This window comes from Tetrahymena thermophila (genome assembly GCF_000189635.1).
Source record: "Tetrahymena thermophila SB210 genomic scaffold scf_8254697, whole genome shotgun sequence".
Classification (NCBI taxonomy): domain Eukaryota; phylum Ciliophora; class Oligohymenophorea; order Hymenostomatida; family Tetrahymenidae; genus Tetrahymena; species Tetrahymena thermophila.
In genome coordinates, this window is record NW_002476463.1 from 660,353 (window position 1) to 682,351 (window position 21,999).

The 21,999-nt window shown below is 22.0% G+C and overlaps 4 protein-coding genes across 4 annotated transcripts; 3 read left to right on the forward strand and 1 right to left on the reverse strand. All coding sequences in view use genetic code 6, as the record gives it.

Moving 5' to 3' along the window:
* Positions 1-2,002: 2,002 nt before the first annotated feature.
* TTHERM_00085660 (vacuolar protein sorting-associated protein) lies at positions 2,003-4,831 on the reverse strand (the record flags this gene model as incomplete). Its single annotated transcript, XM_001012713.3, has 6 exons — positions 2,003-2,525; positions 2,591-2,667; positions 2,967-3,188; positions 3,422-3,699; positions 4,027-4,620; positions 4,744-4,831. 6 exons carry the CDS (start codon positions 4,829-4,831, stop codon positions 2,003-2,005), a joined length of 1,782 nt encoding a protein of 593 aa, XP_001012713.1.
* A 1,124-nt stretch (positions 4,832-5,955) lies between these two features.
* On the forward strand, positions 5,956-10,657 carry TTHERM_00085650 (DNA-directed RNA polymerase; the record flags this gene model as incomplete). The annotated part of the gene is made up of 14 exons (XM_001012712.1): positions 5,956-5,985; positions 6,218-6,378; positions 6,431-6,532; positions 6,585-6,650; positions 6,754-6,880; positions 6,980-7,397; positions 7,529-7,920; positions 7,974-8,338; positions 8,401-9,151; positions 9,207-9,371; positions 9,433-9,574; positions 9,641-10,048; positions 10,155-10,339; positions 10,544-10,657. 14 exons carry the CDS (start codon positions 5,956-5,958, stop codon positions 10,655-10,657), a joined length of 3,426 nt encoding a protein of 1,141 aa, XP_001012712.1.
* Positions 10,658-11,433: 776 nt separating this feature from the next.
* Positions 11,434-17,532, forward strand: TTHERM_00085640 (hypothetical protein; the record flags this gene model as incomplete). Its single annotated transcript, XM_001012711.2, has 14 exons — positions 11,434-11,622; positions 11,674-12,063; positions 12,122-12,751; positions 12,811-12,898; positions 12,950-13,142; positions 13,503-13,764; positions 13,996-14,220; positions 14,401-15,351; positions 15,413-15,941; positions 16,502-16,631; positions 17,058-17,100; positions 17,152-17,231; positions 17,294-17,325; positions 17,417-17,532. The coding sequence occupies 14 exons, from the start codon at positions 11,434-11,436 to the stop codon at positions 17,530-17,532; spliced, it is 3,858 nt and encodes a 1,285-aa protein (XP_001012711.2).
* A 400-nt stretch (positions 17,533-17,932) lies between these two features.
* On the forward strand, positions 17,933-21,529 carry TTHERM_00085630 (transmembrane protein, putative; the record flags this gene model as incomplete). Its single annotated transcript, XM_001012710.2, has 3 exons — positions 17,933-19,284; positions 19,338-19,815; positions 19,870-21,529. Exons 1-3 carry the CDS (start codon positions 18,060-18,062, stop codon positions 21,527-21,529), a joined length of 3,363 nt encoding a protein of 1,120 aa, XP_001012710.2. The 5' UTR covers positions 17,933-18,059.
* Between the last annotated feature and the right edge of the window lie 470 nt (positions 21,530-21,999).

Genomic DNA, 21,999 nt, shown 5'->3' on the forward strand with positions numbered 1-21,999 from the left:
TTGGAATATTTTAAATTAATTACAAAGTAATTTAATTATTATCATAAAAGAGAAGATATCAACGAAAATCAATTCAATTGAATCAATTTCACAAAAACAAATTTTGCTTTTATTAGAATTTATTTATTAATAATAAATAATTCAAAAACAGATATTACATTTAATAGTAACTCTCAAATAAAATAAAAGAAATTTATTCATTTAATTACTTATTTACTTTACTTGCTAGCTAACTTATAAATTCTCTTTAGAAATTAAAATTGAAAATAAATATTTACTCTGCTATCAATTAGATTTAGATTATTTACCCTAAAATATTATTTATTGTTTTTAAGGCTGTGATTATTTAAATAAACTTGAATTTTGAATTAGATTTTTAAAGTGAGTTAATTGAGAAATAGTAATAGTTTGATTGGGTAATAGTAAATAAAATGCTGTACTATTAGCAATTAATATATTCATTGAGCGGACATACATTTTAAATTTATAAAATTATTATTTCTTGACGAAAAAAATATTTCAACTAGTTATATTCTAATTTTAATATAAATACTTTTATTTATATTCTCTCACAGTAATTATTGTAAGATAACATCGATTTCAATCTTTAAAAGAGATTTCTAAAAAAATTAAATAATAACTTGAACACATAAGATTATGTGATAGAAAGTTATTTTAATAGTTTTTTATACTTTAATTATCACTTCTTCGTTAGATTTGAGACTTGATAATGAAATTACTTTGAGATTTCATTAGAGCTTGAAAAAAGAAAATTTATTTTTACTTTTTTGAACTACTTCTTTTTTAAGAAAATTTAAATTACATTACTGTGATTAAATGCAATTAATTTTACAACTTCTTCCAAAAATATCTGAAATAATCAGAGTAAATATTTGTAAGCACTCTTTTCAATTAGTTTAACAAAATTTAATTAAAAAAACTCAATTTCCCTCAGTTGTATACTTGTACAAATGACAAAACAAAACTATATAATATATATCTCATATTTTAATTAAAAGTAGTAACTTATTCATATGGACAAATTTATAATGACTATATAAACTAGCTAAAATATTAATAACATATTTATTTTTTTATTTTATCAGTTTTTTGCTTTTGAAGTATACTTATTTTATATAGTGGTTTCACTTATTTGAATAAACTTTTTTAAAAACTTTCAATTTAGTAATTTGATGATTAAAAATACATTTTTAAAGCAAAAAAATATATATATTAGTGAGTAGATATATGAATGGTGTAAATTTAAATCTTCAAAAAGAGCTAGAAAACGACTTGTAAAAGAATTACAAAACAAACTTCAAATAATTTTAGAATATTTAGCAAATTTACTTTTAAATAATAAATTGCTATTTAAATTTCGAATATAATCCAAATGAGCTGTTTATAATTCATAAAATTGGTTAAAATAACAGATTTAAATAAGATTATTGTTTATCTTCTTGAATTTTAGATTTTTTTAAGGCTGCATCACTTTTCTAATCAAAATATTTGTAATTTTTCTTCAAAAAAGAATGTCTCAGATTTATTTTAATTGAGTTAATAATCAATTAGAAATATATTTTTAAATTAAAGACATGAAATGGGATGCTAAATCATTAAAAGATTAAGTTTTTAATTAAAGTAATTATAAATAATTCAATCATAAAAATCTATGGTTACTACTCTAAAAACACAAAAGAAAATTTCGTTTAATTAGTTAGTAGGTTCTCACCTAATCAATTTATTTCTTACCAATAAATTTCCTAAAATAAGTATTCATAGACATTTTAATTGCTTAATAATTTATATCTGTACAATTTAAATGTAATAAGACAAATAAAATAATTATTAAAATTATATTCGATCATTCAAAGCTTCAATCTATAAACAACATTTTTATTAACTGTGCAAATATTTAAACAGAAAATTTCAATAAGAAATACTATGAAAAAATATAAAATAAATAATTCATTTATATTTAATTTGTTGTTGTTTGTTTGATTCATCTGAAACTATTTGCCTGGGAGTTGTTCATTCCAAATTCTTCTTTTCTTTCTTTTCCAATACTAGCTATTTCACTCATAAATGTTTAAGAGTTGTGAACATAAGTTCCTCCTAGAAGTATATTAGTATATTTATCTCTATTCATAGTGCCGATGTGTTAAGCTTCTTCATAGGTTGCACCTCCAACTATAAAGATAATTATCTCATTAGGCTTCTCTCTAAAGCTGTGTAAATCAGTAGTAGTAAATTCACTTTCTTTTAAAGTTCCTTCCCCGATTTGATTAATTATGTTCATTATATAGGGTTTATGTTAAGCAAACAAATTAGGAACATCTTTTACAGCACTCTTTAAATTATTCAACAAACGAATACCCAAATTCTTAGTATTGAAAATATCTCCAGATCTCTTAGCTTTTCCAGCATATTCTATAGCATAATTAACATAGTTTAACTTATCTTGACTTACTTGATTCTTTCTAAGCTCTTCTTTCATTCTTCCAATTTTATCATCATTTTCGTATCTATTTATTTTATTTAAGTTTCCGTTTTCATATTTTTTTTCATTTTTTGTAAGAAAAATAAATACCTCAAAGCATATAAGACAACAAGTTTTAATTTTTAATACTTTGGAATATCAGGATTGTTCAAAATATCAAAAACCATCTATTCAATTTTATAAAAAGTATATTTATTAACTATCATTTTATCCTATCTGAAGTGACAGGCATATTTTATTTAATTATAAGCTATTAAAATTGTAAAGTAAACATTTAAAATTTGTAGGATTTATTTTAATTTCCTCACAGAAACTAAAGAAACTTTCCCTTAAATAAAAGTTAGTTAATAAATTTAAATTTTTGCTCAACTTAGCAATTAATTTTATTTTATTGCTTATAAAATATCAAATTAAATTATTCCATTAGAAAAAAGTCTTTCAACTTCTTGAAATAGACTTTAATTACCTTAGCTTGATCGTTTCTAGCTTCTTTTGATGATATTTCCTATTCGACCTATGAGATTGCCATAACTCTTTGTTCCTCAATTAATTTAGTAACCTCACTACTTAATGTGACATGTTTATTTAGATTAGTTGACTTTTTTTTTAATTCTGGCAAATTGTTTACAGCATTCTACAAATCTGCAAGTGTATCCATTTTCTTATTTCTTTGTTACTCAGTTTGATACTATTTATTTATCATAAAAAATACTTTAAATAAATAAAAATTAAAATTCTTATTTTCAAAGTTAAATTTAGAATAATTCATTATAATTTGGAATTATTTTATTCTGCTTTATTAAAATTTACTAAGACCATGTTAAGAACAATTTTTAACAATAAAACACAGATCTTATATTGTAAGAAAAATACTTCATTTATTTGGTTAAAATAAAATTTCTTAATACATAAAAAAATTACTGATTCAATTAAGTTTCTAATATTATCAGCTAGAGCACCAAAATTTTCGTACATATTATCACAATAAAACTAATCATCATGATCAGAGACAACAAATTCTTTTTCCATTTGTTCTTCCTTTGAGGAATAGTTTGCTTCGTTAAAAGCACGCATTTTTCTTTCAATATCTACTCTGTTGTTATTTATTCCAATTAATTCGTGAAGCATTGCTTAATATGTCCATTGATTAAGAAGTGGAGTTATAGGGTCTTCTCTTCTATCCCAAATTAATAATAAAGCTTTATTTTATAAAATTTTATATAATTAACTTTTTAATAATGAATATCAATTTTATTTCATTTAAGTTTTTTATTTTTTTCCAAAATATTTTTTTTAGCAAATATTTAAGCTTATTTAAACTGATTTTCAAACTTATAAAAAATTAAAAGAAACTTAAATTTAAATTTAATTTAGTGATTGACATTATGATAAATTATTAAGTATAGTTTTTATTATTTTTTTTCTATTTTATTATATCATGTTTATATTCATTCCTATGCTAATCAAACTCTAAGAAATGATAATATCTTAAATTTATTTTAAAATTTGTAAATCAAATAATTTACTTTTAGTATCTGCGCCTAACTAACTTTTGTTATTATCTCTTTCATCACGAAGTTTTTTGGTCAACTTAGAAGCTATGTGGAAACAAGGCTCTGAAGAAGAAAGATACTTTATCATAGGGATTCTTTTTAGTGATAAAAGGAGAGATAATAAACCTTCATAGGTTCTTTGGAGAATCTAATTGTCCAATTAACCCCATGAAGTGTATTCTTTAGTTAAACCAAATGTATTAAGAATATTTATAGAAAACAAATCTCTTGAAAGGCAATAATAGTCTGCATATACTTCATGAATCTCTTTAATATAATCGTTTGTATCAATTTATGCTAAACTTTCAATTGTCAAATTTGGTACGCTATTTGAATAGAAAATATAATATTCAGCAAATCTTGGCTTTTCAATTTCTTTCTATAAAAGTTTCAGATTTTCTTCTGTTGGACGGATAAAATATATTGCTTTTAAATGCTACATTTTGCCATCACTTGGCATTTCAATACGCTCGATTAAATAAACATCTTTTTTCAAAATTTTGCTTTGACTAAATATCAAACTAATAATTGGAGTAGTCTCGACATCTAAAACTAAGCATTTAATACCTATATCATAATTATAAATTATTGATTACTTTAAATACGTTAATTGTTTTAATATTGGCTGTTTTTTTATATAATTAAGGCATGATAAAATATCTTCAATATATACTAATTTTTATCAATTACCGCTAACTTATTAGAGCATTCTTTCAAAATAATCCTCTAACACCTTAAAAGGCGAAAGAGTAGTCTATGTTCTCTTCATTTGCATCATTTTTACTTGTTTTGCTAAGCTATATTTACTACTATCACTGTATTTTCGTTATCTTTTAGATTTATTATTAAATGGCTGAGTTAACAATATTAATTTATGACTGATAATTTATTTATAAATCTTTACTTCTCAAAAATTTTCTTAATAATTTACTATGAAATTGAATTGCTTTTCTGAGAAATTTTATTTATTTAGATTTTCAAAATAATACCAAATTACTTAAGATAGATAAACAAATAAATAAATAATCATCATTTTAAATTGATCTATATCATCAGTAAATGAAATAAAAATTTTGAATATATTTAAATATTTATAATCACCATTTTTGATCTGTTAAATTGCAATTTCGAATATCATTTTCTACAAAAAGTATGTATACGTTTTGTTTTAGGAGAACTTATTATAAAGCAGTAGATAGATAATTGTAATTATATTAAATAAGTAAATTTAAATATTAAATATAAATAAGTTTATTAATATTAAATAATTATTATAAAAATAATTTCAATTTATTCAGATATCATAATAAATTTAGTATTGATTAAAAATTTAAATATTTTAAAATATGAATAATTTTGCTTGTTTTTTTATTCAATATACATACACTGACTTTATAAAACTAACAAAATAATTTGTAATTGATTTGCTTTTAATATGATAACATTTTTGTTATACATTTTATCAATTAACTGATTAATTGCATTAATCAATTAGCTTCTATTTAGTTTTAAATGAAGAATAATATTATAATTTAATAATAATAATAAAATTATATTTTTTATATTAAATGAATAGTTTTACTTAGCTATTAAAGTAAGAAATAAATAAAATGGGACTTGAAATTGCAATAATAGATATTCAGAGTAATTAATTAATTTCAATAGATATAAAAAATAAAGTTGCTAATCATATTAAAAGATAATTAGAATGAATGAAACTAAAGATATATATGTATCATTAAGATAAATAAATCAATAAATATATAGACACTTTTTTCTTTCCTACTTATATTAATTAACTAGAATTCTATAAAAAATTTAACTCTCATAAATACTTAACTTAATTCATATTTAGAGTATAGTAGAAGGAAATAATTTTTAGATCCTAATTTATTATTAAAAATGGCTTCAAAAACTGCTGAACCATTACGCGTAAATTTAACTATTTAGCTTTAGCAAACAAATTTATAGCCTTTTGAATAAATAAAACCCCCTTTTTACATTGAATAGCCATAGGAGAAGATTTATAATATTCATTAGATCTAATTTTAAAAACAAACTAAATAGAGTGGTTCAGAATGGCATGATAAAATTATTTTATACAATTATTATTGATAAACTGAAATATTTGTAATTAATATGTTTATTTTAAATTATTATTTAGGAAAAAACAAGAATTATTGATTCTTATTTAGCACATAATGGATTTGTTAGTCATCACATATAATCATTTAATTACTTTATCAATATAAAATTGCAATAAATTATTACATCATCAATGAATAAGGAATTGCGTTTAGATACAGACAACTCTTTCTTACTAGAGTGATCTTTAATTAATACAATATTTTATACTTACAATTAATTATTTTATTAGATATACCAAAATTTATATTGAGCCTCCTGCTCATGACAATAAAACAATGATGCTTCCTTAAGAAGCTAGATTGAGTAACTCTTCTTATGCAGGGAATATTTAGTAAATTTTTATATTACACTGAATGAAAGTATATAAATTTATAATATATTAGTGTTGATTGTGAACTCACATTTAATGGAAAGAAAGAAGATAGTTTGAGAAAGGTCAATATTGGAAAGTAATTAAACAAATAAAAATATATCTAAGTTTATTTATTTTAAATTTAACAGTCTAATTAATTAATAATCTATTTTGTATAATATTTCTATTTTTATTAAAAGAATGCCAATTATGCTTGGATCTAGTCACTGCAATTTAATCAAAGCTTTGGAGTTAGGATAAGTCCATAAATTATAAGAATGTGCTAATGACCCAAGAGGGTATTTCATTATCAAGGGAGTAGAAAAGGTAATTTTTGCTTAAATTGATATATGTTATTGAGTTTAAATCTCATTAGATTTATTTTTATCGAATAAAAATACAATTTTTTATAATATTTAATAATAGGTTTTCCTCATTTAAGAATAATTAGCTGATAATAGAATTTTCATTGAAGAAGACAAAAACAAAGAGTTAGTTGCTAACGTTAAATCAAACACAGTTGATACTAAATCAATCACTTCATTAATTATCAAAAATCATAAAATTTATGTCAAAGTCAGTTCATTCAGCAAGCCTATTCCTTTGCTTATATTTTTTAAGGCATACGGAGTAGAATCAGAATAGGAAATATTCTAGTTAATAGGTACTGAAGAGCACTTGCTCAATCGTCTAGCTCTATGCTTAGAAGATATTGAATAATCTCAAGTTTACACATAACAATAAGCCTTAGAATATCTCTCTAAGCGTCTAAGACCTAAAACGTTCTAAGATAAAAAATATTCCTCAAGAAATCCAGTTGACGAAGCAAGAGATATAATAACAAGTAAGCTATTTTTTTACAAATTTTACCAGCAAACTTATTAGTTTAAAACGGAATAATTTGAGCTATTATTGATATGGTTTGTTAAATAAAATTTAATGATCAATCATTCAACATAATTTATTAAAAATTAGATGTCGTTTTGTGTCACATTCCTTGCAAGAATTATAACTATTATCCTCGTGCTATTTTCTTGGGTTTGATGGCAAGAAGATTAATTGAAGCCTTGGATGACCCAAGCAAAATTGATAAGAGAGATTACTATGGTAACAAGAGAATGAAATGTGCTGGTTGGTACTTGGAATTACTTTTTGAAGATAAATTTAAATAATTTAACATGATGGTTAGAAAAGAGCTCAGCAAAGAAATAGAAAAGCACAAAAATAAATCTTACCCAATTAAAAACAGAGTAGAATCTATTTTAGAGAAGAACCATGATATTATTACTTAAGGTTTGAATAATGCTATTTCAACTGGTAATTGGACAATTAAGCGTTTTAGAATGGACACTGTTGGTGTTACCCAAGTAAATTACTTTAAAATATTTTTTATATTTTATTAACTATCTTCTCTTCAAAGGTCTTAGCAAGAATCTCATATATAGCTGCTATTGGTATGATGACTAGAATGAACAGTCAATTTAAAAAATCAAGAAAGTTAACTGGTCCTAGATCTTTGCTTGGTTCTCATTGGGGTTTAGTTTGTCCTGCTGATACTCCAGATGGTGAATCTTGTGGTTTAACAAAGAATCTTTCTCTGATGGCTCATATTACTATTGAAGAAAAGAAAAATGTACTTTCAACTATTGCTTTGAATTTAGGTATGGAAGACATTGGACATTACAGCTCAGGAGAAATCCATGAAGATAAAAATTATATGGTTTTCTTAAATGGTTAAATTATTGGTATGCACAGAGATCCTGAGGCTTTTGCTTAAAAATTAAGGTACTAAATTAATTTATTTTTATGAAAATGAATATTGAAAAGCTAAATTAATTTATTATCAGATTTATGAGAAGAAGAGGTAAAATTGGTACTACTATTAGTATAAGCACAAACTCTGAAAAGAGAGCAGTTTATTTAGATACAGATGATGGTAGACTTTGCAGATTATTAATTGTAGTAGAGAATGGAAAACCTTTGATCACTAATGACCATTTAAACGACTTAAAGGAAAAAAGAAAGAGCTATTTGGATTTAATTAGAATGGGTTTAATCGAATATATTGATGTTAATGAAGAAGATAATTGTTATATTGCTATTAAATAGGAAGATATTCCAAATCGTAGCAAGACTACTCATATGGAAATAGATCCATTAACATTATTAGGTGTAGTTTCAGGATTAGTTCCTTACCCACATCATAACCAAGCAAGTAGAAATACTTTCTAATGTGCTATGGGTAAGCAGGCACTTGGTATTATTGGTAGTACTTCTATGAATAGAGTTGATACAATTCTTTACTAACTAATTTATCCTTAAACTCCTTTGCTTAAAACCAAAGTTATTGAATATGCTGGTTACGATAAATTCCCAGCTGGTCACAATGCAAGTATTGCAGTTCTAAGTTATTCTGGTTATGATATAGAAGATGCTACTGTACTAAATAAATCATCTCTTGATAGAGGATTTGGTAGAACAATGGTTTTTAAGAAGTATGAAACTGAAATTCAAAAGCTCAAAATGTCTGGTTTAACTGAATTACTAAGAGGTCCTCCAAAAGAAGCAGAAGGCTCATATAAAAAGAAATAAAACAGAGTAAAATCAAAAATTTATTTGTTTTTTTTTTTCTAAATTTAGCATTTGTAAATAGGTTTTAAAGAAGTTTGGTGCTTTGGATGATGATGGTACTCCTATAGTAGGTGCCTCTATTAACAATGGCGATGTCTTATTCAACAAGTATACTCCTTTACTTACTCTCGAATAGTAAAGAGGTCGTGATATTCTCAACAATAACTCTGTCTCTGAATATATTCATGTAAGAAATATCTCATTTTTCACTTAATTTTTTATTAAAATAAATATAAATAAAAAAAAAGAATCCTACTACATTCAAAGGTAAAAAATTAGCTAGAATCGATAGAGTTATTAGAAGTCAATAAGATGGAAACGTTATCATTAAAACTATAGTTAGAGAAACCCGTAGACCAGAATATGGTGATAAATTTAGTTCAAGACATGGTAAGAATTTATTTTTATTTAAAAAATAAAGAAAAGTCAATCAATTTTTAATTAAAATTAATTTAGGTCAAAAAGGTATTATTGGTTTAATAGTAAATTAAGAAGATATGCCATTCAGCGAGAAAGGTTGGGTCCCAGATTTAATTATGAATCCTCACGGTTACCCTTCTCGTATGACAGTTGGCAAGCTCTTAGAATTGCTTGGTTCAAAGGCAGCTGTTTTATCTGGATAGTTTAAGTACGGCACAGCATTTGGAGGAGATAAGATGGCTGATTTATCTTCAATTTTAGTATAGAATGGATTTTCATATACAGGTAAAGATGTTATCATAAGTGGTATCACTGGTGAATATATGTAGTGCTATGTTTTCTGCGGTCCTGTATTCTATTAGAGATTAAAACACATGGTTGCTGATAAAGTTCATGCTCGTGCAAAAGGAAGAGTAACAACTCTTACAAGATAACCTACTGAAGGTAAATTATTTATTAAATAAATAAAATAATTTAATTTTTTTTAATTAGAATGCCTTAAAAATACTTTTTTGATATTAAATTTTTTAATTTGCTAAATATATAATAGGTAGAGCAAAAGATGGTGGTTTAAGATTAGGAGAAATGGAAAGAGATAGTTTATTAGCTTTTGCTTCATCAAACTTGCTGATAGAAAGATTGATGATAAGTTCTGATAAATTTTCTGTATAAGTTTGTGAGAAATGTGGTTTCATTCAGCATACAAATAGTTGCAAGATGTGCTAAACTGATTAGGTAAATTAAAAAAAAATTATTTATTGATTTTAATATTTGAATAGTTTTGTAACATAAAAAATCTAATTGATATTATTTAAAAAAACAAAATATTAACTTTGAGCTATTCATAAAATATTATTTTTGAATTATAAATTTTATCATAAAAATAAAACATATTTTATTAATTCTAAGTAACTAATTAATACTTTTGTTAAATAATAGGTTAGCAAGGTAGTCATGCCTTATGCTTGCAAACTGCTTTTCTAAGAGCTTCTTTCAATGAATATAAAACCAAAATTGAATCTTGTTGATATAAATAAAATTGAAAACTCTTGATTTATTTATTTTTATAGAGTAACAAAAACTTAAAAAGTATTTTAAATTATTTTAACTATAACTATTTCAAAGTCTTTTTAATACATAAATAAATAAATTTGTAAATCTTGTTTAATCACTTTTATTTTAATTCTAAATAAAAATATTTATCTATTTAAATGGCTAATTATAACACTTCAATAATAATAATTATCTATTTAGAAAAAAATGAATCACACTGTTATAAAATGAATATTGTAGTTTAACGGTTTTAAATTTTATTTTAATTTTTCAAATTTTATTTTACATAAAATCATGTTAGAGTTTTATTAAATTTTTTTAATTAAATTAGTTAAATTAAGACCCACTTTAATTAATTCCCAAATACTTTTTCAATTAAATAAAATCAAATATATAAAGATCAGGTGGGCACTTTTATATCTTAAATTTTATATGTTTAAATCTTGCTTATTTTATGGAAAATAAATAAATATTTTCATAATTTTAAATATTTTTTGACCAATCTAAAGTTTTTTTCCTTTATTGATACTCACTCATATTATTGAATTTTAACTGTATCAAAAAAATTTGTAAAATACAAAAATAGAAGCCATGTTAAAATATCTTAATACTTAAATTGTTGTTTAAAGGACTAAATAAGTTATTACTAGTAAAAGTTAAAACATTAGAGAGTAAATCAATAATAAGTTAAGTTGAATTTTAATTAAAAAAAGTTCAAAAAATATTTAATAGTTAGTAGGCTTATATATTTAATAAATTAGAGTTCTACATATTTTATGAATATAAAATACTGCTTGTTCATTCAAGTTCTAATTTTCTAAGTAAAATCGCAGTTCTCTGATGCATGCTAAGAACTTAGTACGTTCTTTGATAGTGAAAATAATGAATGCAAAAAATGTGGTTAAAGCTGTTCTATTTGTGCTTCTGATGATAAGTGCATTCAGTGCTAACAAGATTATTATTTGGTAATTATTTTTTATAAATGAATATTCATTTTCTTACAAAAAATTTTAAAGAATTAACAAGGAAAATGCTTAAATAGCTGTGAGGAAGGTTAATTAAAAGGTTTAATTAATCAAAAATGTTATTAGCCTCCAGATTTAAACTGTTACGCATATGATTAGCAAAATTATTGTAGTCTTTGTTATGATGGATACATTTTAAATTAGAATGGAATTTGCAAAAATGAGTTATGCTCTCAATTTTAAGGGCTTTATGATTAACATACTAAAAAATGCTCTTTAGATGAGTTCTATATATCAGATTAAAGCTTTGAATAATAAAATAATGCAAATTCTTCTCAAAGTATTTAAAATTAATTCAATTTTTAGTATTCATCTCTAAAAGATGACTTAAATGAATAAATCGTAGAAATAATTGCCTTAGAAGTTTTAAACTATAAAATAGTACTAGCCTATTATTATTTTATTTTTTTATGTAATTAATTTATTAAATATATTAAAGGTAATTGGAAGAATGAAATAATATTTAATATTTTATGACCATGAAACTATGTCTGCACTATAATCACTTGATATGTAAGCTCCTATAACTCAAATAGAAGCTGACGAATAGTAACTTAAACTTTATGTCTTAGTTTAACATTCCAAAGCATTAGATTTTCATAGTTATGTGATACGTTATGTCTTAAATACCTTAATTTCTATTGACTTAGTCTCTTATGAATAGAATATAATCGTTTAATATAAAGATATTATAGATGAAGCTTTTTTTTCTCTGCAATATTTTATAATAAGATAATAAAATAATTTAATAATAATTTTATTAGAAGATTTAACAACAAAAATGCTCAAAACATAAAATTAAATAACAAATATTTACTTCTTATAAAACGAAGGCATCATTCTATTCTAAGATAAAACTAAAAAATTTTATTTGACAAATCCTTTATTCACAGCATATAATTAAATAAGTGAAAATTTTTAGGAAATAATTGGTTTGAACTAAATTCTAAAGCAAAGTTTTATTATAATCTTATAAAAAACTCGTAGAGGTGAATGGTAAAAGATGATGCTTTATACAGTATAAAAATAAATAGATGATACAAACTAGATCCGATATGTCTTACAAGAAGTAATATTTAATTTATTTACAGATTTTGTTTGTTTATTTATTTATTTTAAAATACATAGATAATTCATACATTTGACTAAATTTGCTATGATACTAAAATTTATACAACTAAAACAAAAGATTTGATGTATATTCATAATTGTCAAAGTAAATAAATCTTTTGTTCATTTTTTTAACTCATTTTTATTAATTAATTAGCAATTGAAATTTGGAGACTCGATTAAATGCTAAGTTCTATAAATGTTTTTAATAATAAGAACTATTCAATTTAAGATGACTGCATTATTGTATTATTTGAATAGCAAATAGCTGTATATCTGAATCCAGAAAGAGGGTCTCAAATGACAATATAAACATACAATATTAATTTTTCATACTTGACAAAATCCATGTACTATAATAATAATCAAATATTTTTTAGCTTATTGAATACTATTTTTTCTCAAAAGTATTCTTAATAAAATGAAAATAAATTTTAAATTCAACCTTTTTCATAAAGTATTAAATAAATAAAGATTAATAAATAAATAAAAAATACTTTAGTGTTTAGTGATAATGGGGATAATATCTCAAAGTTAATTATTTTATACGATGATGAGTATTTGACTATTGGCTAAGTAGAAGATCAATTTATATTTTTTAGAGATTAAATTGAATATTCAATCAAATAAAGCATGATAATATAATAAAGTCTATTTATATTTGGAGAATAATAAGCATTTTAGATTAATCTAGTGAATTTTTAAAAAAGTTAAATACCCATTTAAAATATAATAAAAATAATGCTTGAAAATGAAAATTTATACATAATAAATTAAAATGACCCATAAGATATTCAATAACTTTAATTTATTACACTTACTCCTCATGAAAAATAAGAATGTACTATTTATTTTCCTAAAAATTCAATAGATTCATAGAATTATGATTTTTCGTAAGTCTAAATTGCCAATAATTTGATTGCTTTTACAAATTTTAACGGCTTAATAGTATTCAACTATAATTGTTCTATGGTAATTGAATAATCTTTTTTGGAAATAAGATATTTTTAAATTCATAATTCAAATATATTAATTATTTTATAAGATAGAATTGTTACTTTATTATTAAATAATTAAAAAAAAATATCAACTATCCAAATAAAATTACCTGAAATATAAAAATTAAATTTTTTTAAAGGGTTATCAGTAATCTGTATTTAGCAATAGTAGACTGATAAAAAAAATAATTAAAGTTTAATAAAGATGAATTTGGACGATTCTGGTAATATATATCTTACATAGCTTAAAGAAATATCTTACGATTATGCAGTTTCTAACTTCATTATTTAGATATTTTAATAAACTCTTTAATACATCGATATGTCATATCCTTATTTCTCATACTAATCGATAACTTTTTATGACGAAATCTAAAGAGTTGAAGAAGTTTAAGGTTCTGATTCTTTATTACTAGTTAGATTTAATAATGTAAATTACTTTAATTTTTAATTTAATAATTATTTAAAGAATATTTTTCTAAAATTAAATATAATTACTCTAATTTCTAATTATATCATTTATTTAGTATTTTAAAAATTCCAATTACCTAAAAACAAATATAGGCATAGAAAATTTATTAAAAAAATATACTTATTTTTAAAAAAATAGGATGTTTATAATGCTGTTTTATTCAATTGTTATGATAATACTCAAATCCATATTAACAAATAAATAGGCAACATCATGTATTTCAAAAGTGATGCTTTATTCATGAGCTATCCATAGAATTAATTATTAGTTTATTAAGTATAAAGTAGGAGAATCAACTAAAATATTTTCTATAATGCGAAATAATCATTTTTAGTGAATAGTGAGAATTAATAAGTGATAGGAGAAACTTACTAATAAATTATATTTATTTAATCTTTAACTGATGGTTCGATAAAATAATATTAAACTGAAAAGAAAAACCATAATCCAACTAATATAGTAGAAAATTCATCTATATACATAACTTTATAATCATATAATACTGAAGGTAAAAGTTTCTTAGCAATAGATGTTAAGACTGATAAATCAAGTTTTGTGAAGCAAATAAAATCTTATAAATTATTATAAAATGGTGATAATTTTTTAATCATAGTTGTAAGCACTACAAATAATTGGACAGTATTAGATAAAAAATTAAATTCTCTTGGAGATCTAGCCAAAAGCATAAAAGGTTACTCTCCTTCGTTACTTTGGAAGGAGAAATAAGATTATTATTATATTTCACTTTCATTTAATATGTTTACTATTTTTGATATGTAAGGTTTGATGATCAGTGAATAAAATTTGTCAGCTTTGGATGTAATAAAAAATAAATAGAATATTATTCTTTTTTAAGCAGACTAAATAGCTTAATATTCTCTTAACGTTAGGAAAAAAAAGGTGACTTTAATCAACTCATTCTAAATAAATAGCTCTTTTAAACAATTTAATATTGATTCTTAAAATAATTTAATTTACATCTAATTTGAAACTAAATTTATAGCACTCTAAATCGATACATTATAATTAGTTTAAGAAATAGAAATCTAAATTAATTACATATTTTTAGGAAGTGATCTTCTAAATCAGGTATTTATTTATTAAATTTTAATTTATCAGTTAAGTGTAATTTATTTAATTTTAATATAAGGTCCAAATATTCAGGCAATAAAATACAATTATTATTTTATAATTATAAAATGAGGAATTAAAATCTATTCCTGTAGATATTGATCTTTCTTCTAAGAGTTTCTTTATTGACAGTGAATTAGGAATACTTGTTATTACTGAAAATATATCAAATTAAATTTATTTATTAACCTACATAGCACATTATTAATTTAATAGTTTCTAGATAGATGTTAATTCTAATGATTTAAGTTTATTAGGAATAACATTTAATTATAATTATCACTTATCTGTTTTAACATTTGGTTCGTTATATTCAGTTTAATTAGTTGATGTAAATTATTTCTTTTATCAAACATAAAAAATTAAAATAGCTCCAGATAATTAATCATCTTTAGTTGGTTTAAATAACGAAAAAGTTATGATAATAAACAACGATATCAAATATCTAACTGTATTTGATAATAAATCTTAAAAGCTTGAGGATAGTTTATTATTAGATGAATAGATGGACTTTTCCAATATTGAAAATTATTAAATAGTTAATTTTAGTAAAATTAATTATGTAATATGCATCAGGAAAGCTGATTATTTTATTGTTTAATTCTCTCCTTTAAAAACTCTCTTCTCTATAGCTCTTGATAATGTCCAAAACTTATTTATCTCCAATAAATATAATATTCTCCTTTACACAAATATTGATTAACAAATATATTTCTTTAACCTAAAAGAACAAATCTTTATATTGCTAAAAGATGATAAATTATAAATTAACAAAATAAGTTTTATAAATGAGAGATTGATAGGTGTTTAAGTTCTAAATCTAGAATAACAATAAATTTTAATTTATGATCTAAACCTTCAAAATAGAGTTCCTTTTAGCTAAGTCAATGTATTCTTTTTTTATATTCTAAAATAGTTTTTACAATATATAAATTTATTTATTAGGGATAAATAATTGACATCAAGATGAAGGATTACTTAATTATTTAGCTATTAAATAATTAATATCTAAATTTATCTATCTATAAATTTAATTAAAACGATAATTAATTTACTTATTATTATTGCTAATTTGAATAATAGTTTAAATTAAGATTTCTATTTAAAGAATAATATTACGAAAATGTTCATAGTATTTACGTTATGGGTATGAAAGACAACTTATTTGCATACTTTTTAAAAATCTTTGAAATGTAAACTAATGTTCAAAATACCTAATCATAGGTGATTTATATAAAGTAATTAGCACTGCCTTGTTCTAATTATACTCAAACAAAAGTTGAAAAGGATTATTTTTATCATATTTGTCCTTTTGTAGCACTAATTTATGACTCCAATACTACATTTGTCTAAAGTATAAAATATGTGGTTAGCTATAATCTGACCATTGATGATATAACTTATATAAATCATAACATTTTTATTGTATAATTATCTTAAAATTAGCTTGATTTATATGAAATTAGTTATGGATTTAAGTATAAAATTTAATCCTTAACAAAAATATAAAACCCTATTATTTATAATTATGAAATAATATAGTAAACTAATGGTTAACTCTCAATTAAAATTTATGGAATTTCTTCTTTCAATCTATTCTAAGCATCTCTAAATTATCAATCTTAATAGTTTAAGTATTAAATGACCAAATATCAAAATTTTAGAACAGTAGTAGTGAAAACATCTAGTATTATTGATAACTATAAGGTATTTAATTTAATATTTTAATTATTTATAATTACTAATTATTAAAAAAAGCATATTATTATGTCATCATAAATAACTTCTAGTGTAGAAACACTAAGATATTAAGTCTATTACCAGCCTCCTACAACCATGTAAGATACAAAATATTTTATTCATCTATACAAAATAAAAAAATATTATTTTAAAAAAATAGCAATTAGTTTCCAGTTATAAATAATATAAAAAGTAAAGATATTATAGAGATATATTCAGCTGAAGGTTTGAATAATATTTAAAGATAATACTTAGAAATATCATCAACTAAATTCATATAAAGCAAGTTTAAGAATTTAAAGATTGGTAGCATGCTCTTATATGTCAATTTCACCAATAGCTAATAGCTAAATTTTAATTAATAGCAATAATTAAAAAAGCTTTAATTTTCTAATATGACAATTAAACTAAATCAATAAAATGGGTCAATTTTTCTTCATTCATATGACTAATTAATCATAAATGAGATAACATTTAGAGACGAAATAATTAATTCCAAATTCATATTTACAAATATCACAAATATTTTAATTAATAATTTAGAATTTTAAAATGTAACTTTATTATCAGAATCTAGCTTTTTTTAATTTTAAGAAGTATAAAATCTAACCATAAATAATCTTACTATCAACGAAAGTTCTTTCTATCAATCTATATTTTAATTGAAGAACATGACATATATAAAGATTTAGAATATATTTATTAAAAATAATAAATTCTTGTAAGGACTTTTGATTGCAAATTAATCTTTGAATATATTTATTAATGATATATAAGCTATAAATAATCAATTAAAATCCTCAAAAGCTAAGGAAAATAATTAGAATCCTTACCTTTTCAACTTTTTCTAAATTTAGAATGTATAATTTAACAATACTTAATTCGATGGTTCTATAGATTTAGGATTTTTAAATTTCACTGGTTTGATGATAAATTTTGAGTTTTTTTATTCTATGCAAATCATAAATTCAAGATTTAGATAAATATAATAAAAAATACCAATAATTTAAATAACTTACGCACAAAAGATAATTATAACAAATATGGTTGTCTCAAAATCTTAAAGTTTTAAATTTATGCTGATATCATTGGTTAATAGCCTTAACTTGTCTGATTTAGAATTCTTTGGCATAAACGAATTATAAGTTAAAAATATTAATTAATATCCACTCTAAAATATTTAAGATCCCGTTTTATTTAATAAAGATCCATCATTATATAACTAACTTGATTAATATCTTTTGAATTTTGGTGGAATTGATAATGCTTAATTGTCAAACTTAACAATAAACTTCTGTTATAATGTTGGAATGCTAAATTTAAACTATTTTTAGGTAGGTTAAAATACAATTCAAAATAGTAATATTTTATAAGCAAACAATATTAAAATATACAATTGTAGCTCTATTATGAAAGAACCTGCTATAAATTTAGGTAATTCATAATCTATTATTAGCCAACTCAAAATATATAATTTAAGTTTTCATAGTAATATTATGAACCTATTTTATTTACAAAATTTTAATTTATGCTAATCTGAATTTATGAATATCATACTTCAAAGTTATTCAACTACAATTTATAATTATGAAACTTAGCTAATATAAATTTCTGAAATTAAATTTTAAAATATTTCTTCGATTCAATCTGTGACTGTATTTTTAACAAAATTTGGAGATAAAATAATAATTCAAAATTGTACATTTGAATAAAACAGAAATATCTTAGGAGACTCTTCTAAACTCATTATTGATAACTAAAGCATTTTCAATATATAGAATTATAAATATTTAGAAGTTTTAGAGTCTATTTTTATTGAAAATACTGGTTTTGGTAATGGAGGAGCTATGTATGTATACTAGGTTTAAAAATCTCTTATTTAAAACACAAAATTTATTTTAAATTAAGCTTTAGAAAATTCAGGAGGAGCAATTTATGCATCTAATTCTAAAATTAAATTAGATTAGTGCACTTTTAAAGATAATATTTCTAGAAAGGAAAGAGGAGGAGCTATATTCTCAGATAATACATAGATATTTATTAAAAAAACAATGATTATAAATAACATTGCGTATATAGGAGGTGGAATTTACTACAACTAACAAAATAGTTTAGAGATAGACAAATTGAGTTAAATATATAAAAACCAAGGTAAAAATTTAAATTATAAATTTTATTTTACAAATAATTTGTTAATTAAATAGGAAAATTTTATGGAAGTAATTTTGGTTCTTATCCCAAAAAATTATTATAAATTGACCTAAGTACAAAATAAGTTTACAATAAAATTATAATAAAAAATTTTCAAAGTGGTAATTATACTAAATAGCCTATATACGTTTAATATTTTGATGAATAAAATGAAATGCTTAATTTTAATATTGCAGAATAAATTAATTTACTTTCATTGAGCATTAAAGAAGAGCTAGAAAACTATAAAATACAAATAGGAAATTTGTCAGAAACAAAAAATTTAACAATTCTATTGGGATAGGAATTAGTTTACATTAAAAAAATAAATGCTTTTTAGCTTAACATTACAGCTGGAAATATTTTTACAACTGATTTCTAATTGTTTTTATTTTCTGAATTTTCTGGCTAGTATATTGTCTTAGATTTACTTCTTAATTTTAGGAAATGCTAAAAAGGAGAAATTTTATACCCAAAGCAAAGATATATCTCGTAATTAAATTTTTTTAATTTATTTTTTAAAGATTTAATTTAATATTCAAAAAGTTGTGATAAGTGCGTAGAAGGGACATATTCTTTAGTTGATCCAAATATATAAAAAAATAATTTCAAAATTTAATGCTAATAATGCTCAAATATTTACTTTAAATAGTGTTATTCAGATTAAATTATACTATAAGATAACTATTGGAGAGAATAAAAAGATACAGATGTTATCTATTAATGCTAAATGCTAGGCTGTAGCGAATCAGCTCCAAATTAGATAAATGGCTGTATCTAAGGCTATGTAGGCCCATTATGTAATGCTTGTGATTATAAAGGAACATAATGGGGTGTAAACTATGCTTAAAAAGGTAAATTATGCTAAGTCTGTGGTAAGCAAGCCAACTCTTATATATATTTAGCTATAATAATTTTGCTTTATAGTCTTTACATAAAAATGAGTGTAAATAGTTAAATTTAAAGCCATCTTTTAATGATATAAATTGATTATCTTAGAAAAATGAACATACTATTTTTGAGCAAAACTAAATTAAGAGGTTCTGATACTGGAATTATTTTGAAGATATTTTTTCACTACTTACAAATATTTTCCTCTTCTATTGATATATTTTATTAAATACCTGATTTGGTAGGAAACATTTTTAAACTAGGTGGAGATCCATCTTAAATAACATATACTAATTTAGATTGCATTTACAAAGACTGGATAATCTCCTAGCTTTGGTTTAACAGACTAACTATGCAAATTGCCTAATTAATAATAATAACAGGGTTAGTCTTAAGTTATAGATATTTACTCTAAAAGAATAATCAGAAATTCTATAAAAAAGAAACCTATTTACTGTTTATATATTTTTTCTTTTATTCTTCGATTGCTAAACTGCTAGTATCTTTATGTGTTTGTAAAAAAATAGGATTTAATTACTATATGCTAAATGATCATCTTTAAAAATGCTGGACATATAAGCATGTAATATTCTAAGTTGGTATAATTTATCCTTTAACAATAATTTGGTCAATATTGATACCTTTGATGTTTAGTCGTAAAATAAAATCTGCAATCTAAAAGAAAGAACAAAATAAAATTTAGTTTATATAAACATATTATTTTATTTATTAAGGATATAAATAAAAGTTTTATTTCTGGGAAGTTCTTAAAATGTTTTAGAGACTTATCATTATGGCTGTTTTGAATTTAGATATGCAAAATATAGTTTAAAGATTAATTATACTGTCTATCTGCTTTACATAATTAAAGATAACAATGGAAAAGAATCCATATCAATAAAAGCAATCACGAAATTTAGAAATTTTATTGTAAACAACTGTTATTTTTTCTTTAATATTGCAAATACTAATCTACATCTTTGAGGAAAAGCAATTTATCCATTTTACTTTAATAATTATAATAATCATCATAAATTTCTATAATTTATTAAAGATTTCCTTTGAATATTATAAATCAGCTTTAGATCTAATATTGAAATCAAAAAATAGAAAGACTAAAAGATTTTTAAGTTTTTTATACAAAATAAAAATCATTAAATTTGATGTCAATAAAAATTAGATATAACTATCAAGAATATGCTATTTATGGAAGAAGCTCTATATAAATAGAAAGAATTTAATTTACCAAATATCCCTCAACTCTTAAAAGAGCTCTAAGAATTCAAATCCAAAAAGTTTTACTAAAATATATTGATATTTTTTAATTATCTAATATTATATTTTAAAGAAAATATTAAAAATTTCTATTAAAAATGTATAAAATTCTCTATCTATCTTTTAATTTAATAAATTAAGTCTGATACTTTAAATTTTTTTAAAAATACCAATTTATTATCATTATCATAGTTTCCTCAAGTTCAGTAATATTAAATACTAGGGTTATCTAAGTTAAGATGCTGTCTAATTTATGAAAATTCTTTAATAAGACAAATATTTTTCTTAAAAATTGTTTTAAAATTCATTTTATCCTAAATCTGAAATATTTTTAAGCCATATTTTTCTTTCATTTAAAAAAATTACTTGTTATTAGATTTTATTTTATAAAAAATGTTCATATAATTATTATAAAATTCTTTTAGCATTCGAAATTAAATATTTTATTTATATATCTTTGTTATAAAATCTAATTTTAAAAATAAATACTAAATTTATACTATTGATTTT